Consider the following 21,978-nt stretch of genomic DNA (forward strand, 5'->3'; position numbering starts at 1 on the left):
AAAAAAAAAAAAAAAAGTAGGGGGGGGGCACCCTTTTTATTTTTTTTTTCTTTCTTTCTCAGACTGCTAGAACGTAACTGTGTTGCTTTGGGGCAACAGACTTTTTCATATTCCAGCACAGTGAGGTGCCTACCTCCCTCACCCCCAAAAAAGGCTGTTTTGTGGCATACTTCCACTGTTTATTACCTATGGAGACTTATGGTTAAAGGAATCGGCATTTAGCCATGAAATTAGTTTTGTGGATGCAGCTTCAGTCTTGGTGGCTGTTTGCCCACAGCAGAAAACCACCACACATTTGAACAGAGTTGGCAGCCGCAGTTTAACAGAGAGAGACATTACTGGAATAACAACTGTTTTGAAAGCCAGGACTGAGGGGTACTGGCAAGGCTCTGGCTGGCTGGCCTCTGCCTTACATAACTGTTGAACTCACCTTCACTGGGGAAAAAAAAATTCTATTAAAATTTACTTTGAGAAACCTAATCAGGTAAATAACCATATAACTGACTGGGAAAAATAAATACTGAGGAATAGTTAAATGTGTCAATTTTTCCTGGAGTGGAGGAAGAAAAAGAAGTGAAGCAGCTAGTCAAATGGTTCTGCCGCTGGTCAAGCTTTGCTGTTTTGCAAAGCTTTCTGGAGCCCTCACTGACATCATTTGAAATGTGACCCTATATCCCTTGCACACGCAAAACTTCTACTGAAACTGATAGGCATGCATGACCAATGGTGTTCTAAATAGCCCAATATAGGAACTATTTATATCCCAGTCATGTGAAGACTTAGACATGCACTCGACCTTATGCCGACTAAGTATTCTATCAGTGCAAATAACATGACAAGCACAGGAATTAATTTTTGTAAAATTAAGCAATATGCTTCTAAGGCCTAAAATCTACAGGGGCTAGCAAGAAATCTACACTCATCACTATGCTGCCCATCAGCATTACTCAGAACTTTATAGTGGTGGGAGGGAGATACCGGTGTCCCCCTCCAGAGCACGCCTGGAACACCTCCCGTTTCCAGCTGTTCGCGCAAAGCGAGCGTGGTCTGGTATTTACTCTTAGGCAAAATGGATGAGGAGCATAAAGACGTCAGAGACGAACTGGGACCTTTCTCTAAGGTGCCTTTACTCTTTCTTTTTACAAGCTCTTTTTAATAGGCAAAAGCCGTAGGCGCTTTTTTTCAAGAAATGGGTTTGAAATGCGTTTTGCTGTAGAGCAGGTAATACTAACATAGCTTCCTACATCGTTGCTAGAATTTATGGCTACAGTGGACACTTTAGCACAACAGCGAACCTTCATAACAGGTTGCATGCACAAATAAAAGTTCTACCCCGTTTTAAAGGGAGACAATTTTTAATGGCTTAGTCGGGGCTGAGTATCATCGTCATCATCACAGATGTCATTTTTTTCACCCAAGATCTTAAACAATGACAGGTACTGTTATATTTTTTTACTGCCCAGGTTAGACAGATCAAGGAGATGAAGTGTTAGGTGACTTGCTCAAGGTCAGTGTTGCTGCATGAATATAGATAATTCCCATGTGGCCTGTTAAAAGTGCATTACCTGAAATTCTGGAATCTTTTTGTAACCCCACGCTTTGCCGAATGTTTATATATGAGCTGAGGCTGCTTAAAACCAAGGAGTGCTAGAGAACTTTTAGGTACGGATTTGTTTGTTTAGCAGAATGGGCAAGGTACAAGTACTTTGAGGTTTTCAGGCAACTGCTGCTGAGAAACTGAAACCTTCCTGGAACCGGAGGGCTTGAGGAAAGATAGCTATCTGCAGGCACTATTAGCAAGTGCTCATGGCTTTTAAATACATTCTACAAAAACTAATTCACTGGAGTTGAGGCAAATACAGTAAATATAAGCAATTGCATCTGAAAGAGAAAGAGTAAGGAACGCTGTGAGGCAGCTGCTTTGGGTTTTTAAGTACTTTTTGAAATACTACCGTGCCAGTGTAAAACAAAACAGCAAGAGCTAGAAAGGCACGTAGATTTTGCACTGTGTCAAACGTCTCAGTGGTGTTACTGCAATGTTTAAACAGGGAATATAGCATCAATTATCATGACTACCTAAAAAAGAAAAAAGTGGGGGGTGTGAGGGAGAGCCTGGCTCCTTGCAGCTCCATCCTCGTATTCTTCCTCAGGCTCTGCACTGACGTCACAATGACACCGTGAAGCCAAAGACAGGAGCTGAGAACGGTTCTTCTGCTTCACTTTTGACAATCAAGTGAATTTGTTGTCGATCCATTCCTTCCAGCATGGCTAAGAGCGCAGAAGTGAAGCTGGCGATCTTTGGTCGAGCTGGCGTGGGCAAGTCAGGTATGTTGTCTGATTTTTTCTTCTGCTTGTAATCGGGTACTTTTCTCTCCCTCAGTGCAGACAAATCTTTGTACAAAAGGACAACAACAAAGCAAACTTCCCACCCCATTTCAATCCCACTTCTCTTGAAGTGAGTGGCAAGATGCCTCTTTTCCACTGGAACAGAATTAGTAATATTTAATTTGTCTCTTCATAGCATGTGCTAGATGAAGGTATTTATAGTATGCTCCCTATCCCCTAAGATCAGATCCTCTGTTAAATATTGGATGACTTTTGTAATAGCTGTAATTCTGGTTGGTTTCAGTGGGAAATTTTAGACTCAGCAACTTAAAAAATTTTTATTCTCAGTGTTAACTTGGATTTATGTATTTACCAGGAAACCCAAAAAATATGATGTGTAAAGTTTGCATTTGGAGAGATCTTTTGAGAAATAAACACTGTGGTGTGTTCATATGGTAGAAACACAAGGGGGAGGCATAAATGTTAAAAATCTATTTCTGCAGACAGCCTTGCCTGTGGTGAGACAAGGAGCATAATGTGAGGGATGCAAGCTCTCTCGGGATATTTGATGGCGTTGCATTAACTTGACAGCTTCATGACCACTCTAACTTGTCCTTGGGCTACAGGGATGAGGAAATAAGGAGACTGAGTCTAAGCATGCTCCTCTGACACTTTAGGAATTGTGAGATACTGTTTTAGCTAAATGTGCACAAGAGAAGCCAGAAGGTAGGATGTACTGGTAATAGCACTAGGCTAGATTCTCAGCTGCTGTCAACCAGCTTTGGTTCCGCAAAATAATTTTTGTATCAGAAGTGCCAAGGCTTTGGCCCGTAAACATATTATAGTTTTGTTAACTTCAGAACGGGTTGTCTGTAAAAGCACGTTTACCCAAAGGTATTTTACCAGAACACTATAAGTGAAGTAGCTCTGTCAGCCTTCAGGAAAAAAGGTGTATGTGAGGCAGAGGTTGATATAGATCATACCACTCATACAAAGACAATGCAGATTAAATTGTACCTTTTTGAATAAAATATCTGAGGGAATGCTGATAATATACTGGGATAAATTTAAACTGTTCCTTCTCCTCAGCTGTGCATACCCCACCCCTCTTTTGTATTTCACTGTCCTGTCCAAGTTCTGCAAGTAACTTCAGTGGTTCTCCTTTGGGTTTGTCTTACATTCAGTTGATAATTTCTGTGGTTGTCCGGTCTTTTGGCTGGATTCAAAATAATGCCAGAGGATGTTGAAGTAGTTGCACGAAAATTGAAACACTGAAAGACTTCCCTCACCCTGATACTCCTAATCATTTGAGAGCTTATATTTAAAAAATACAAAACTACCTGTTAAGTGCTCGATTAAAATGCCTCACCAGCATAGGATCAACAGAGCCTTTTTTACCTGTTGCATACTAGGATTTTATGGTAAAAATGTTTTGCTGTAGTCCTGGAACTGGTGGGAGATAATTTTTAATGAAAACGCCAATAAAAACGCCCTAGTCCTGCAGAGTCCTCCTCCTCTCTCTTTTTTTGCCTTTGAGATGCAAGGAAATATGACTGAGGTCCTCACTTTTTGCCTGTGACCATGCATGTGAATTTGTGTGGAAGTGAAGGTGCAAATAAGTGGGCAGCATAACAAGGTGAATTTATGTGGGTGGAAAGACGACAGAGTATATAGTGTTATCTGCTACCTCAGTCAAGCAGCAACTGTGACTCCCAGAATTTCCAGCTTGCTGATGAAAACACCTCTTGTGTGTTCCCATAAAAGGATCCAGTTTCAACAGCTTGTCCAACTCCAGAGAAATAAGTGTATGTGTGTGTCTGTGTGTGGCAGGAGGGTTGGGGTCTGAAAATACCTATTTGCCTGTAGCCAACAGTAGCAACAGTGGGAGCTATGGAAGTGCTGTTATACCTTGGCTAAAAGCAGAACTGGACACAAAGTAGTGTCCAGATAATTGGGTTTGGCATATAAGTACCCTACTAGATTAGTGTTGATAGCGTCTTTTTTTAGTGTAGCCATGTAATTCCCTACCTCCATGACCAGTTTGTAATAAATTGTTGAGACGAGATTGTGCGGCCATATGTTACTAGAGTAGGCTTGGCCAGACTGCTGAAAGATAAGCCAGCCTCTAGAAGCAAAAATGCAGGGCCGAATGCTGGAGCATGCTGGATACATGCAATGCAAAGGAGATGTTTGGTGATAAGTAAGTCCACTGTAAATGCCAGTAAGTCATGCCAAAATATGATCACTGGCTTGCTTTCTTGGCTCATCTTCATTTGCTGAGGAAGAGCCAGGCATTAGGTTCTTAGTCTGCAAGTGGCTTCACCACTTGACAGCATCTGTGAAGTTACAGACTCATATTGTAATATCCAGGAGAGGCTCCTCTTACAGTTTCTGACCAGGGACTTTGTATCAATGAGTCAAAGCATCTATGAAGAAAGAAGTGTTGTGCTTCAGGACACATGGAGAATTAAAGCTGTCCCTCAGGCACCATGAAAGTCAATAGAACTCTTGCTGTTACTGAGATCGAGGAACATCCTAATCTCATCGTTAATGCTAGGCATCTGTTTTCTAATAAGTAGTCCCTTTCAACTAATCCAAGACTCCCAAACATGAGGTGGGAAACCAGAACACTGTTCACAAGTCAGAATAGTGATAGCATCTCAAAATGAGTTAAAGGCAGAGAAGACAAAACTGTTCTGCTTCCTTGCCTTGTCTCCTCCAGCCTACTGGAGAAGGCCAGCAGAACTGCTAGTCAATTTACCTGCCCTGTTTTGGGTTTTACGTAATGTAGACCTAAATCTTTCAAATAGAACAGAAGGAGCAAACCATTCAGAAAGGGGCATGTAAGAGTGCTCTGTTAAGCCACTTAGTTCAGAATTAATCGGAGTAGTAAATCACTGGTCAGCTCATCTAGGCAAGCTCATCAGTTACGAGCATCCCAACCTGCTCCCGTACAGCAGACTGGATGCTCCTCCATTCACCCAGTTCTTATTGTATAAAAGTTGCATAAACATTGCTTTAAACTAGCTGAAATAAAACAGATGAAGAGTTCTGCCTGAGCCAAGGAGCACTTTGCTGCTGCTTCACTCAGGAAGACTCTCTATGGGTGGGAAGGGACATTGTTAAGCCCTGCTATAGATAACAAGGCTGCACCTCCTAATTTGGGCTATAGTCAAGTGGCACTGAGGGGGAGAGAGAGAGCTTTTAAAGTCCTTTCCTTTATGTCCAAGAGGAACTTGAATGGAGCAGAGAATCACAGTTGAAGTGAATTACTTAAACTTTGGGGTTTAAATTGTTCTTCTGCTGAATCCTACAGCTTCATTCCTATGGTAACAAAAGTTAGAATTTCCTAAATAACTTCTTTTAAAAATACAGTAGTAACAATTATTAAAGACTTAAAGACCTTGTTCTTCCATGTCATCACAAGGTACAGTACATGCCCAGAAAGCTAAAGAGGAGTGAAAATGTATGAACCATGAGGAGAAGAGGACATGTACTGAATAGCACTGCATGGCTGATGCTTTTCCAACTCATAATTCAGTTGACTGTGAATGCTCAGAATACCTCTGCTTAGAAGCCTTTATATTTTGTCCAAAAAAGAGAGAATGCCCAGCTGCAGCATGTGCTATCCAACTTGCCTTTTTGCTGTGTGTGTGCGCCAGGCTCAATACTCCAGGTTTCTGTGTTAGCATGTATGGTGCACCCAGCCACAGGCAGATGCAGTTCTCCTCTGTCTGGCCGGGCCATGCAGCTGCAGTCATGGTATGCGACATGGAAGTGTGTGTGGTTTCTGCTGGTGTTTAGGTGACAGGGAAGATAGTAAAGCTCCCACAGCATCCTGTCAGTAAATATGTGCCTGTTTTTAGGCAGCTATACAGATTATTTTCTTACGCAATCAGTTACATGAGACACAGGGCTCTCGTCACCTTTTGGTCCATCAATAGCTCAGATGCTTGCATTTGGCCAAGAGGGTGATCAATAAAGTGGTATCAGTAAATATCATCCTGCAAAGAGCCTATCCCATCTCAGAAATGAAGATCTCACCAACTTCAGTCATTTTAGTTTCACAGTTGGGAAAGTCCTGAATAGACATAGATATGTATTTGTTGGCTTACAGTATCTTCCCCTTCTAACCCAGGATGGAGGAATGTACTTGGGAGAAAGATACCTGGATTTGAAATTTCCTACAGAACAAATTCAAGCAACAGCCAAGCTAGAGAGTCCTACAACAAATCTGTGTTTTGTTTTCATTATTTGGGGATATGTCTGAAAAACACTATCAGAGATCACTTCCCAATTGCAAAGTCAGAACATGTGGGGAATAGAACTGAATTCGGCACCACCCCACCACCCCCTCCTTCAAAAACAACATACGGGTTACTGGGAAAGAAGCCCATTTCAAAGTGATTTTTCTACTTCACAAATCCCTGCTTATATGTTTTCCCCCACTAGTTTCATTTCAGGGACTTCTGGGAAGCAAACATGAGTTATTAAGGAGTGATTAGTCATCAAGCTCACAGGTCTGCTAGTAAGACAGGGAAAGCTACCACAAAAGCTTTAAAGTCCATGTTATACCAACTGATGTACCTGGGGAGGATTACTGTAATTAAGGTGCCTCTGAAATCCAGAAGTGTGGGTGGAAGGAGACTGAATTTTCTGTTGTTTAGTTTTTGCTGGGGTTTGTTTGGGGGAATTTTTGTGTTGTTTTTTTTGTTGGTTGGTTTTGGGTTTGGTTTGTTGTTTTTTTTTTTCACTGGCAGAGTAGGTCAGTTGCTTTTTTTTCCTTTGTTCTTAAGGATAGCAGTGACAACCAGGTGCTTAAGTGATTATTTGGTGATCAAGTTTAACACCCATTGTATTAATTGTCCCCTAATATTTTGCTGGTAAAGTACTCATTATACAGTCCCACTTCTTGCATCCTCTGGTTTTACACCCCCCTGGAGCAGGTAATATTGCAAGCACCCAGTTGCATAACACGACTTTTCCACACTCCTGCCCAGTGGATGATGCTGATGCCTCTACGGAGATGAAGACCTTGTTCATGGATCAGTGAAATAAGTCACTGTCACCCATGAGTGTGTGGCTCTGAGTCTCTGCCATGCCAGCAAGGAGAGGGGCTGCTGTTGTAGTGGCTGCAACACGTGCAGTTTTGGGGCCAGGTATAATGTACTTTAACCAAGTGCAGGGCCCTACTGGGATCAGCAGTTCCTGTGGGGCTGCTTGGAAAAGCCCTCCAGGCTTTGCCATACAGATACAAGCTTTTAATCTGTAGCTGCAGGACAGTCTTTCTTGGACTTTCTCAAAACTGCATTTTTTGATTCTTGTTATTCTAAAACTGAAGGGAGGGAACACCAAGAACTTGGTCAAGCACACAAGCATTTGCTCAGAGTGGCAAGATGGCCTACAAGTATCTGTTACCTCCTCCCTTTCCTCTGCTTATTTTCCTGTCCATGGTTCACTATAGTCTTGCCCTTGGTGTAGAAAGCATTCACGCTCTGCTTGACATTCGATCTTCCTTCTGGCTAACCATGAAATAATAAAATGCAGAATTTTTCTAACCAAATGCCAACATTGTTCATTCAAGCATAGCTGCCTTCCCTGTTCCATCTCATTTAACTACATCTGACATCGGCTCTACCTGCATCCCCCTCTGAGCAGCTGGTGGCAGCTGTTAGAGCTAAGACTAGTCCTGCTGTTCTTTGTTTCTGTTTAGGTTGGGCTAAATATAGCCTGCTGTTTGATTACCGTGGAAGGAATGCCAGGATTCAAGATTTATGTGTGCAGCACAGATTTTTCTCCAGGCTTGCACTCAAGCCACCCCCTGCAGCTCTTGCCTTGATAAGATAGCCATCCTGTCCACTTCTGTTTCTTACAGTCATTGCGAAAGACAACCAAAAAGCTTCCTGGTGGAGTCCCAGGAATGCTTTGGCAGCTTACCATGAAGCCTTGCAGTATTTTGGTCAGTCTGCTGTTCCCCATCAGGTCATTAAATGCTCTGGTATGTCCCATGTTGACCCTTATGGGTCCTTTCAGAAATGTTATGATTTTTTTTTTCTTCCGCAAACTTGTTCTTTACCTCCCTGGAATCTGGAGTCCCTGCCTACCCCTTGCCTTGCATATACTTTTTTGCTTCGTTTTTTCTCAGCTGTCACCCTTCCCTTTTCCCTTGCCAGTTTAGTACATGTTCCCTGAAGTCAGCCTGTGGTGGAATCACTTTTGCTTTGTACTTTACATGAAAACTTTGTATTTACAGTTGCCCTCTCAGCCTCCTCACTTAGTGCTTCCTCTCATCTCTGTTTCTCATCTCCAGCTCCTTTGTTACTTTTTGCCCACACTGTCAGCACATCATTAAAGGCTCAGTGCACAGGATCCAGATGAGCTGACTTGGCAGCAGTGATATGATGTGGCAAAGAATGGCCACTCTGAAATGGTTCCTACTGTCCTGGAAACCATTCCCTGGCTTGGACTTTTGAGGATGCTCCAGGCTTTGACTGTTCCAGACAGTCATTATGTGAAGCTGGCTTCACACAGGTTAAAAAGGGAAGCAGTGTATATCTGTACATAGCTAACCTTGGTCATAGAAGTGGGTAAATTCACCTATTTTGGCTTTGTAGCAGAGCAGGAGAAACAAGTTATGTCTGTATTTCCCAAGCAGACTTTTTTGCATTTACTTTGTGCCACCCTTATGCCTTTTACATTTACAGCACCTAAAAATAAATATGTAAGTATATGAAAAACTAACATTGCCTTAAAGTAGGAGAATCAATGAAATGCTTTAGGCTTCAGCTGAGCTGTGGTTACAGGGCTGTCATTAGCTACTGTTGACTGAAGGTGCCTGTACCCTCTCACTGCATGCCTGGCAGGCACTCCCAACACTGTGGTGAGCGGCAGAGTGGAAGAATTGTTGTAGGATAGCAGTGGGCAAGGAAACTATGGCATCCTCATCCATTTGCTGCTTTTATTCCAAGTCTGTGTTTGTTCAACATCACTGACAGTCTTTTATTATACCTGCTGCTGCAGAGACAGAGTTACAGCTTTGGGAGAAGGCACCCTTCAGCTTTCCCTCCCTTTCATACACAGGTTGTGGGGTGCTGCTGTGAGTGCTCCCCATTGCCACTCTACTGGTTATGGGACTCCCACCTCACCAGCTCTCAACCTGACCTGCTGTTTGAACTAGCATTTCTTTCCATTCACCTCAGATTAAATGAGCTCCCCTGATTTCATTGACTGCTACCTCCTTCCAGAGACAGAAAAATGATTGAGAAGGAACGTGCATCTGTTTCTATCACCTTTTCATAATTCTGAATGGGGAAAGTACTTTTTATGATTGTTTGCCACCAGATAGAGTATTCACACTGCTGGAGTTGGTCCACAGCTGTTAGAGTTACTAATGGATTTGCCACGTAGGTGTTGGGAAACACCATATATTATGGTAGTGACGCTGTAGATAACTCATAATCTATGCATACAGTGTGAAAAGATGAACGGCAAGAGAAGCATGAAGCCCTGAGGAAGGAAGTAGTAGATATATTAAACATATGTGCAGCTTTAAAATGCCATAGAAATTGGCTGCAGTCTCCAGCCGCCTTTCCAGAAATGTTAGACAGTAGTCTGCGCACAGGAAAATGAGAGAATATGTTGAAAACATCAAGCCTAGTTTAGAAAGTATATGAAGCTCCTGACGTTCACAGGTTGTTTTGCTGCTGCCACTAAGGGGTCGGCAGAAAGGAAGCTGCAGACAAGCAAGAGCAGAGGCCTGGGGCAGTGATGCATTACTATGTGGGAACTGTTCAGATAAGTGGCTTGAAAAGTTTTCAAGCTGGAAGGATGCAACTGGAGAGTGCACAGGATATACTCTCCCAGAGAGGGAATTTCTTTAGCACTTGAACAGCACTCTAGCTTCCAAAGGGCTGTGGGAACAAGGGCCACCACCATGACCCTCCTGCAAGGCACACCACTGTGACTATCCTCAAGTGGCCAATATGGAAACTGAGTCAAAGAAAGGAGGAGCCTGATAGTTTCAAGTCACCAAGGGAATTGTGACTCAGGCATTGCCGAAGCTTCTTTCCTTGATTTCTCCTCAGGGCCAGGGCTGCTGAGATCTAGCCTGTAGATGGCTCCCAGGCAGGCAGCAGTTACTTAGCATCTGAGCCCCAACCCCTGTATGCCCTGCAGGATCCTTATGACCCTTCATGGCTCATCCACTGCCATTAATTATTGACAGCAAAATAAAGCATTGAAATAACATTTATTTTCATTAAAAACATTTGTCAATCCTGTCTTTCAGTAGTTCCCCAGTAGGACTTAATTTCATTTTGACCCACAGGACCACAAACATAAAGGAGCTTGTCATTACCTTCTTTCTCCCCTCCATGCAGCTATATTTGCCATCCAACTCTGAGTATAACTATAATCTATGAAAGGTTTGCACCCTACTCTACAGGGCTGCTTTTGACTTATCTCTGTGCTGGCCATGGGAAGCAAAAATCCCACTCCCCACAACAGCGGAAGCCAGTTATACAGAGCTGCCGACCATGATCTTTTCCTGACTTACCCAGCAATTGACCTGTGCCCTTGAGGAACTTTACAAGTGAGAACTTCAAGTCTGACATTTGGAGCAGGAAAGTGCAAGAAAGAATGTAGAAGCCAAAAAATTGAGTGGGCTATTTAGTTCTTCACTGAAATAGGGCTTCAGAATAAATAGAAATATATGGGAGAGTCACCACAGAAGAATGCAGTATTAGACCCATGGGGAGCAGAAAAAAACCCACACAAAAAAAAACAACCCACACTCTGAAAAACGTGGGGCATGGGAGTATAAGTGCCAAAACAAACACTTTCTGTTTACCAACCTCAGTGGCAAAATCTGTGATGCCAAGCACTACTGCTTAACCCAACTGGATGCTTGTGGTTACATATGCTGGACCTGGTTCTGCTCCAGGCTGAATTCCAACATGAAATAATTTAATAGCGAACCACAGCATTAGTTTGTCCCACAAGTCCACGTCTGTTAGAACTATTGCCAGGCAAAGTTTCAGGAAATTTACCTGCAATTAAGAAAACTTGACCTTTATCTACAGGGAGCACAGTAGGCCACAAGGTTATATCAAAGAGAAGTAGAGAGGAATGTCAGCATCCTTATTTATGCATTTATTTAGAAAGGTGTCTTTCAGTGACGTGCGGTCTTGTACCTGTTCTGGCAGTGGGTGCCTACTTACCCCAGCTGAGGACTGGGCCAAACAAGCTTCTTTACAAAGCCGGGAGTGTGAAGTGGGCTGCCCACCACCTGCTGCAGTGCTGTGCCCACACAATTACCTTTCCCCTTGCTGCAACAGGGAGCTGAGAAATTTCCTTGTTTCCTAATCACAGTCAACAAATTTACTAAAGCAGGAGGATCCTAGAGCTCTTGTAATTCATATCCTAGCAAGTGCAACTGCAAATGTGGCCCTTATGTCCACTCCTTCTGTTTATTTATGTTTACCTCGCTGATCAAATTACAAGAACAGGAAGCACAGCAATTTTGCCATAAAGATGCACAATCCTGTAAAAACAACACCTGCCTCTGAAAAGCTGCAGGCAGAAAGGTTGAAGGCAACAAGAGGCAGCTTTTTCCAGGACATAGCTTACTGTAATTTAATTATCAAATATTCATATACTGTGTCCTATTGATGACTTTGTGACTAAAGAAATAGGCTGGGGCATAGGGCTGTGAATAATCCAGCTAGAGGCTAGCGAACATAGGTTGTCCACAGATGGAAAACAATCCAAAGTGATCAGAAATAAACCGATGCTTTTGAGATTTATTTAGTGAAAACTGTAAGTCAAAATTGTGTCAATGGAGGAAAGAGTCATTAATGAGATGTACTGCTAAGACATGAAAAGTAAATGGCGCAAAAGTAAATTCACAAAAAGCAGTCCAGGCTGATTTTTGCTTGAAAGGAAGTGACTGATTGGATGCTTCAGACGCATTTAGAAGGAGAGGCAGACCTGTCCTGGAAGCACCAGCTGACTACCCTTCTCCTCGTGTTACTGGTACTGTCTCACTGAAATAAAAGCAAGCACTGGCTGAGGCAAGAAATCAAGATCTTGCCTTTAATCTTCAGTGCCCCATGGTAATCTCAAGTACTTCTCATGCAAGATTACCGTTTCGTTCGTGTTCAATGTAATTAAACCAGTCTACTTCTCACCACCCCCCACCATGCATCTTCAGTATAATTTTGGTAATTACTTGGGGATTTTTGTTTGCAGTTTCTGACCTGGCATCTACAACAACCAAGCTTCTCACACAAAAACAAACTACCTCTATTTTAAACATACTTAGTATGGCTATTTTCTCCATTAAATTTTCTATTTAGCATCTAGCATGAAAGAGGCACCTGAGCTTTGACTCAGCACCACTACAGTGGAAACCAGCAGAAATTCATACAGTACTCAGATGTATGTTGAGAGAAGTTTGGGAGCCCATACTGTGAGAAACACTTGTCTAGTTTTGGACAGGTCTTATGTATAGCTCTGCGGATTTCTAGGGCTCCAAGGAAAAGACCATGTGCTATTTCCACTCTTTCCTGCTTGAAAAGGCAGACGTACTTGATTCTGAGCTAAGAAAGGACCTTTGCCTGTTCTGTTTTCCCAGTACTGCTCTACAGAATGAACCACCAAATTTAATTCAACGGGAATTTCATTCTATTTTATTCTCATGCCAAAACCTCAGTAAAGTTGCCTGTTTCCGAAGCACTTATAGCACCTATGATGTATACTGATCTGTAAAATCACAGGCGGTTACTGATCTGCATGGTACAATAAGCATCAGCTCTGGAGCAGGCTGGCTTGGCATCCCTTTGAAGATGAGACGACAGACCATGAAAAATACAGCTTGACCATAGGGCAATTTCTTGAGTTTTAGGACCTTACAAGTATGAAAAGTATCATAATTTGCCTGCAGGAGGTCTCTCCACCCAGCTGAACAAAGCTTCGGTATGGTTAGGACTAATTTAATGTTCAGTATCATACATCTCATCTTGCATTAGGTCTGTATCTAAAAGACCTGAAATCACCTGAAATATTTCCTGGCTCATTTTATTGCAATCAATTGACATATGTTTACTGAATGATACTTTCTAGTAAGCAATGAAAGTTTTAATACCATCAGGTTTGAGGAACTTTATAGCACATCAGAGTGCTGTATTACTCTTTGTTCCCAGTGCTGCAGCATGGACAGGGACTGGCTGCAAATAGAAGCAAGGGGACTCACCAGAAGAGAATGACCTTCTCAGACAAGTTAAAACAGTACATTGCCACCTTAGATCCTGCCTCTATTTTCTGCACACGTGGTAGCTGACATTCATGTTCAAAAAGGCAGGGAAAATACAATGACCAACACCAGGAGTTGGAACAAGGGCTTAGGGAAGCATGTTCATGATTAAAACACCTTGAAGCTTGATTGTGCACTGTCATTTTCTGTTCATTCCTATTAATACTGTTGCTCTTGAAGTTTAAAATGCTATTGTGTTTTGTGGATAACAAGACATAGCAGATGGAAAAAAAAGTCTTCAGTTTCAAGCATGGGCAGACTGACATCGTATGTTAAAAGTACTAAATCACTGTGCAATTCCAAGATTTCTCCATTCACTTTAATAGGTGACTCTTAAGAAGTTGGGGCTCTACACTCCTGTGACATTTTAAAGGCATATTTCATATGACATTTCAGAACACTTTGAACCTGCTGATTGCAAAAGTGCTCTTGGATCCCAAACTGTTCTGCTCAGAAAAAAAGTTTCCAGGGCAGTCACGAACATAGGATGCTCAGTATGCCTCCCAGCATACTAAACCAGTGAGTGTAGTTTTGCACATAGGTCTCTTTTGTAAGGCATTTTGTAAGCCGCACCTCTGCAGTTTCTGAAGAGTGGATGGTTTTAATTATTTAATTATTATTTAATTATTATTGCTCTGCTATTTGGAGAACAAAATGAGTGTGTTTTTTTCTTTTAAGTCTGAATATTGACGTCTAACTGCCTGAAGCTTAGACCAGTGACATCTCTAGTAGTTCCCTGCTGGATTGTAGTCTTTGAGGCGCAAGGCCAGTGTCCCAGTAAAAGTGGTGGTACATGACCCAAGAGATCCAAGTTTGATTCCTGTAAGCAGAGTGCCTGGCCTGCTGGCTTTCAGCTATTGTAAAAAAAAACTGAACAAACCCTAAACCCCACAAAAACAGGCTAGAAGAAATGTACATGTATGAAGGAGCTGCTAAGATAATGCCTAGTGACTGTTCTGCCTTCGGTTTGTCCCTGTACCCCTCACAGAAGGGACAGTCAGCACTGAAGAAGTCTTATGGTTTGGGACACCTTTTAGCACAGCACAGGACAGGAGTATGCAATGAAGGATATTTGTGAAGTACTGAGGTGCGATCAAGGAATTCTGTTAGCACATCATCACAGCCACTACTTAAAAAAAAAAAAAAAAGTAAATCATACCATCCTGAAGCTTTCTGGTGCACAGATGAAGTAAAACAAGTGTTATTTACTGATTTACCTATCTCCAGAAGCTAAGTCACAGCAGCTTCCTCAACTCATGCACTTGAAAGAGAACGCTGTTGCCTAGTATCATCATGCAGGTAGTATTAAATGATCCTGGAGAAACTGAATGTATGTATGGAGTATCCCTAGAGAGTCAGTGAAGGGTTCTCTAGCAGTAGTCTCAGCAGTGCAGAACTTGTCCAATTTTAAGTAACTTATGAACACCCTAGGATATTATTCCTAAGTAAATACCTTCCCCAGTAACAAGTATTTTATGTGCTTCATTGCAAGGGGGTCAGAGTAGATGACTGCAGTGACTCTTTCTGACTTGAAAAATAGGATCTTGTGGAACATGAATATATTAAATTAATAATTTTTCCTTTGTGCTTAGTTGCCTATTTCCCTGGAGTGATACAGAGAAATGACCACTTTCCTTGCAAATTATTTACTTATAGCAACATATGATGATTGCTGAACGTTGTCTAAGAATTCTGATTGTCCAGTCTTGTTTTGTGGATTCAGTGTAGTTTACCAGATAATTTGGGGATTGGCTATGATAAGAAAGTAGCAGATAGCCCGGGGGTATGAAAAGGACAACTCACCTATAGCAGAATCAAAGCCCTCAATGGGCACTTACTCAGAGCCCTGAATGGGCACTTAGGCAAACTTAAACTTGAACAAAAGGACTCAGAGATGCTATCCAGGGAGGATGATCTCGCCGATTTAGGAAGAAGACACCTGGACTTTGCCAACGGCGCATACCCGGGAAAGAGCGGACACTGTGAAGAGGACCCCGTATTTCTCCCCTTGAATAATTATAATAATCACACCTAGTCCCCGAACTGATTGTAATAACCCAGCCCTTCCTAATGAATATATATGATTTGGTGTAATAAATATTTGGCTACTTGCCAGAGATGGGGTGCAAGCTTTGTGGAGAAATCCCTTTGCACCCCGGCCGGAATAAACATGCCTGCTTTGTAACCCTGAGTTGTTGAGTTTGTTTCTGTGCGTCAGGAGTTTAATCACTTCTGTAGTCATGATCCCCTCCCTTGGTCACCTAAACTTTACTTTTTCTTAAGATTTTGCATTCCATATATCAGATTATTCCTACACACTGTCTAACCACATAGAACCCTATCTTCATCTGATAAAACAATTTTTTTTGTAATACAGTTATGAAATCTCTTTATAGCATTTAAGAAAAAACCCCACAATTTATATAACTTTCTGTTAAATGAAACAATAACATATAACTTTATGGCCCTAAACTGAAAGCATTAGCTGAGTCAATGTTTGGACTGTGTTACAGGGGTGTTAATGAGAACTTGCGAATTTTATGTATTTGAACTCAGTAAGATGAGCAGCACAATTTGTGCAGGAGTGGTTTATTTGCAAAAATAGGGATTAACAGGAGCATTTGGTTTAGCAGAATACAGATGCAATTTCTTCTGTAAATTCACATGAAGATCAGAACAAAAATACAGAGTTTTCTGCTGACTTTTGCTAAGATGAATATTCTTACCTGACCAGGATATAAGATTTGAAAACACGCTGGCAAAGTAAGAGCTTGCACAGAGGACATCCTGCACATACTGGGATGGGAATCTAGAGCAGACATTTTTAGATAGAAAATCTAAGTTAACACTATTGGAAGATGAAAAAACAAAGTCACATAAAGGTGAGCTTTGGTTATAACTCTTCAAAACTAATTGGAAATTTCACTGGATTATTTACAAAGCTGAAGAACATTAGCTATGGGAAATTAAAGATTATTAGTTAAATTAATTCAAGACTGCACAAAATGCTAGACCAAATAAGCTTGTAGCCTGCCCTGAACAAATGCTGCGGCTCTCACTAACAGAAGGAGGTTGATATATAGGTATTATTTGATTTCAAACAACCCGAATTGCAGCTTGTTGGTGCCACTGCTTTTGCACTGTTTTCTCATCCTTAGAGGTGACAATCTGCTAGGGAGGTCCCAGTTTAAAGGAAGTTCTCCTTATTCAGAGTCAGCCTGGGAGATTTGAAAAGTATAGGTTTCAAAATACTGAGGGAAGGGTGAGAAGTAGAGGTTTGGGGATATTTATTTTTTTTTTAATCTCTCGATTAATAAGAGCAGATTTCCTCAGCCTTAACCATACCAGGGACTTGAAAAGAACTGATTGCAAGAATCTGCAGTGATTTACAGTGAGACTGTTCTTTCCCCCCCTCCAGAAACTGTTCTGGGTTTCTTCTGAATTGACACCATTACATGGTTTCCACAGTTAAGAAGTACTGACAGACATCAATCCAAAGTCTGTGTCAATCAATGGAAAAGCATGTGTTTATTTCTGTGGGCTTTGGAGCAGGTCCATGGAGAGCCGAATCGGTTGTGCCATGGACCATGCCCACTGTTCCTGCACAGCGCTTCCCAGGGAGGAAAGCATGATTCTGGGGTGTCCCCACACCCAGTGCTAGCAGTCTCTCTAAGGAAGTAGTATAATGATTTGAAAGACAAACTATAATTTAAATATAATTTAAAAGCAAGCATTGTAAGGGCAAAACCACAGACCCCAGGAGAAGTGTGGTGTGCTATATCCTCAATCATAGGTGTTATGTTGTTTTGCCTTCAGAATTTAGAGCACTTCCCACAAACTCTCTAAAAACTCATAATCTGAAAAAGTTAAAGTTCAGACTTCTTTTCCACCCCTGCCTTGCAACAGCAATATACTGCAAATAGTGCAGCACTAACATACCCTTGCAGCAGCGTATGTTTAATGTTCTGAGGATGGGCACTGAGCAAAGACATGAAGTAACTGTGCCGGGAGTCCAACCCAGACCTCTCCAGTTCAGTCGCCAAGGACTATTTTGCTGCTGTTTGCATGGTTTAAACTGCCACTGTCAGCATGTTAGATTTTTCAGTTGCACGGATAGACTTACCACAACCTAATGGCTTCATCTCCTAGATACAAGCACCTAGAAGACTGTTTCTTATCAGAGGACAGCAATTTTTTCAGTTGCAGTGTTTTTCTGTTCAACGTCGGTGTCATACTTTTAGATGAGCCTGGCTCAGAGCGAGCAGTGACAAAAGAGGTGGTTTGTTGAGAGCTTTGGTAATTCATATGAGGAGGAAGTGCTAGTTACTAGTGCTCAAATCATCAGGGTCACAGGTTCAGTAAGAGGAACTATTTAGCTGTGCGGTCTCCTGAGCTGTGTTAAATGAAGTCAGCACAGCTCCTGAATTTCCTTCTCTGACAAGGATGAGCATTATCTGTCAGGATAGGCCTCAGTTTTCAGTCTAACAGGTGAAGCTGAAAGCAGCTCTGTTTAACATAGCCTTAAACAGTAGTAGAGTAGCACCAAGGCCCCTCTAAGTTTCTTAGGACATTGCTTAGATTTAACTATTCAGGCTGGATATTTCCATGCTGGGTGTCTGCTTTGGGCTGCCTTTTTTTTTTTTTCTGGAAGATGTCTGCAGAAGTAATACAGTAATTTCTAAGAACAAGGTTCAGAAAAAAATTAGGCTGTGTCTGTATTAAAAAAAAAAAAATTATCTCAACCACTTCACATAGGTATTCTTGTATCATAATTCCCCAAAGTAGTAACTCAAAATATGACAGAGGGCGTTAGCGTGAAAGCATGGGTATGCCTTTGCTATGCTTGTGAAAGTATATTTATGTTTGGTAACGAGACAGTGTCTCTGAAAGTCTCGAGTTATGTTTCATGTGTTGGAGCTGGGAGATGAATTTTCCTCATGAGTTTGTCCTTATGGAAGACATTCCAACTCTGGATACAGGACTGTCTTTCTTTTCAAGGAGCTGTGTAAGGAAAAGTGGGCACACTGGCATTACTGCATTTTCCTTTTTGCTGGCAGAGGCACTCTGAAGTAGTCAAGTGCATGGGAGACAAGAGTCCCAAGAAATGAAAAGCAAACAGCAATTCGGGATTGATTGCCTTTCCATTGGTTTATCTGAACGTATTTGTCTCAGGAAGCAGTTCTGGAAGCTAAAAATGTAGCTCCCAGCCTCTGAGATCAGTGGCAAAATTTTAGTCACTTTACCTTGTCTGGCATCCGAGTCTCTGAATGTCAGTTTTAGCCCTTCTCTCTTCCATGCTTGAGCTTTGATGGAGTTTTTTACACTATCGTTTTTTACATCCAGTGCAACTAGAAGTAAAGAATGAATCAGCCTCACCCACTTAAAAATGATTCCCTACTGGGCAGGGTCACAAGACTTCATCTAAGGGAGATCTCCCTTCTGCTACTGCCTGTATGGGAGTTATGCTATGGGTCAGCAAAGGTCTCCTGTCTCAAAGGCCATCAGGCCAGCCAGAACCTCTCACCAACACAAAAAATAAAACTAAAGCACAGCACTGAAGTTTACCTCACTGGTTCAGGAGAAAATTTAAGTTAAATACAGTAAGTGTAAACACAAAAGGAGATGGATATACGTGCATGCACACAAGTATGTATCTCTTCACGTATCTTTTGTGGTCTCATATTCAACTGTCTTTTGAATAGCCTGAGCAGAGCCTGCAATCCTGCAAAACAAATTCCAGTTTTCAAACAGCAGAAGGGTTATACAGGCTATTTATGAATTTAGAAAACTGAAGCGCTACTAAAAGAGAACAGCTTGCCTTCATAAGACCTCTTCTCAAATACAGGCCACTAAGGGAACATCAGGGTATAATTTATTTTTCTATTTTGTCTAATGTCCTAGCTAGAAGCCATTCCAGAAGAGTTATTTTTTCATCCATTTCAATTGAGAGATCAGTTCCTTGTGGCCTCTGATATTTTGTTTGTTTGTTTGAAAGAGACTTTTTAGTGCATAGCTGGAATGCCATGTTCAGGTAAGGCCAGCAAGCAGCTTGGGAGGCAATTTTACTACCCTGAGTACATACCATGCAGTAGCAGGCCCAAACACCATTGTTGTTTTATTAAATTAATTTTAGGTGTTCATCGTACTTGTAGGTGTTTGTCTTAGCTAAATGCCTGTAAGACTTTAACAAAAGTGACAGTAATCCACAGGTCTTCCCCAAGATGTAGCACTCGTGCAGCAGCAAGGAAGATTTTGTTTAGCCTGAGATTCCAGTTTAGGCTGCCTCAAGTGATGAGTGCAAGGCATTTCGTGCATTGGCATTTACATCAGCTCAGCAGCATGCTGTTAATTTAGCTTTGGTGGAATTTTATTGCCTGTTTTACTTCAGCAAGAGCAGCAGTGTGATGAATCTTTTAAATAAATCTCATCTGATGGATTTGCTGGCGCCTTATTTAGGCTAGGGGTGAAAAGTATCCCACTCTCAAAGCTCAACACATTTACCACCAACATAGGCACCATTTAAAACCATTGGTGCAGTTTTGACTAGGAAATTTATATTTTAAAAGTACATGTACTGTGTGGGGATATATCACAAATCAGCATTAGGTGCATGAAGCTCTACACTGAAATGAGCTTATATTCAGTATTAACTAGCTTAAGTTAGAGCCTTACTGCACAACTAGATAGGTTGTCTCTTGTGCTGTGTGTTTTCACCCAGGTGCAATAAATGAATGAAATGGGTGTTCTGGGGTTCATCTGCTGCTGAAACAAGCTGTGGGGAAAATAACTAATTTAAGGGCAACTTCAATTTCATGTTCACTCAGAAAGTGAATTTAACACAATTTCTTATTAAACTTCCTCTCCCCTTCCTCCACTTCCCCCCACTCTCTGCTTCGGTGCTGCAGTACCAAAGGAGGATGTTTGGATGGTATTTTTTGCCATTTCTGAAATTGCAGTGAGGAAGTCTGTTGTCCCAGTGAGAACAAGGCCAGTTTTTCAGACTCTTGAAAATGAAATAATTTTTGGACAAAAGCCTAAAATTCTGTGAGTTTATCCAGATTCAGACTTTGTGCATTACTTGGGAAAACCAGAAGAGAGGCATGGGTTGTTCGTAGTTCTTGATCCCATATGCCATGATATCTTCATTAAACTGTACCTTTGTTTGCATAATCCCTTAAGCATGTGAAGCTGAAAATTTAGCTAAGATCTATTTATAGGGTCTGGTCTATGCAAGTGTTAAGTTAATCGTTCTGACTGTTGCCTAGTGTATCTGCTAGGTGAAGCAAAACTCCCCACTATGATTTGTCCCTGGGTGTAGAAGTTTAAGGGTCTGAAATTCCCTATCTCTTGCCTAGGCTTTCTATACGCTGTTACAAAAGCGGGTTTTGATGTATTTCTATTGCCTCCCCTTACCATCTCTTCCCACTCCCTCCAAGATGTCCCTTGCTGAAGGACAGTGGAAAGGGGGTCTTACAGCCTTGCTGTCTTTCTTGGGGACGCATCCTTCCATACGGGATGCCTTTGTGTCAGGCTTTTCCTGCTCAAAGCTTTGCTTTGCTCAAAGCTTTCTGAAAGCTGTATTGATTCAGTGTTTACACTGTGGCTTGCAAGGGCGTGAAACCAGTATTTATATTAAGCTGAGGCATGTTAATTTTGCATCTATAATGAGTGATAAAAGTCTGATCTTTGGCAAAGATACAGGAGCTGTTTGCAGATCCAGAATGTCACATTATTTCTTTGTTTCTTTATGGAAGTTTTCCCTCAACATATTTATGTATTTTTGTATAAGTAAAGATACAGGTAATTTTGAGAAGACCTTGAACCTTTTTGAGCAGTGGCCTTAAAATCTATTTAGAAAGGAATAAAGTTAATTGCTTTACTAGTTTGATACAGAGTATTTGGTAGTTTTCTTCCTATGATACAGGAAGAGAACTTCTCCTTGCCTTTTTGCACCTCCTAGAGAACTTACTTGCAGTGTCGTTTATACAAGTTCACATGAATGTTCAAAGGTACTCATTGAATTTTAACTGCTAAAGAGATCAGTTTTAATATGAATACAAGTACAAGGATCATGCTAACGTGCACCTAGCAAATGAATGACTTCTAAAGTCCAAGCATGTCTACACCGATAGTTAATGAGCAGCCAGAAATATATATATATATATATATATATATATGTAACCTTGAAGTTAGGTTGATGTAACACTCTGAAGTAATGTAATATTAAAATGTTAGCCAGAAATTGTGTCTTGAAATGAACCACAGTGATCTGGTTGACAGAAAGAGACTTTGGCTCTAGTTCTCTAGCATCTGTTCTTAATTCTGCTGGTATTTATTAGATA

General features: G+C 41.4%; 1 protein-coding gene across 1 annotated transcript in view; it reads left to right on the forward strand.

Moving 5' to 3' along the window:
• Positions 1–2,148: 2,148 nt before the first annotated feature.
• Positions 2,149–21,978, forward strand: part of RERG (RAS like estrogen regulated growth inhibitor) — a 105,182-nt gene continuing 85,352 nt past the window's right edge. Inside the window, exon 1 of the mRNA XM_026868330.1 lies at positions 2,149–2,325. Within this exon, the coding sequence (XP_026724131.1) occupies positions 2,265–2,325 (61 nt within the window). The 5' untranslated portion in view covers positions 2,149–2,264. The remainder of the gene's footprint in view (positions 2,326–21,978) is intronic.

This window comes from Athene cunicularia (assembly GCF_003259725.1).
Source record: "Athene cunicularia isolate RWA chromosome 1 unlocalized genomic scaffold, athCun1 chr1_part2, whole genome shotgun sequence".
Lineage (NCBI taxonomy): Eukaryota > Metazoa > Chordata > Aves > Strigiformes > Strigidae > Athene > Athene cunicularia.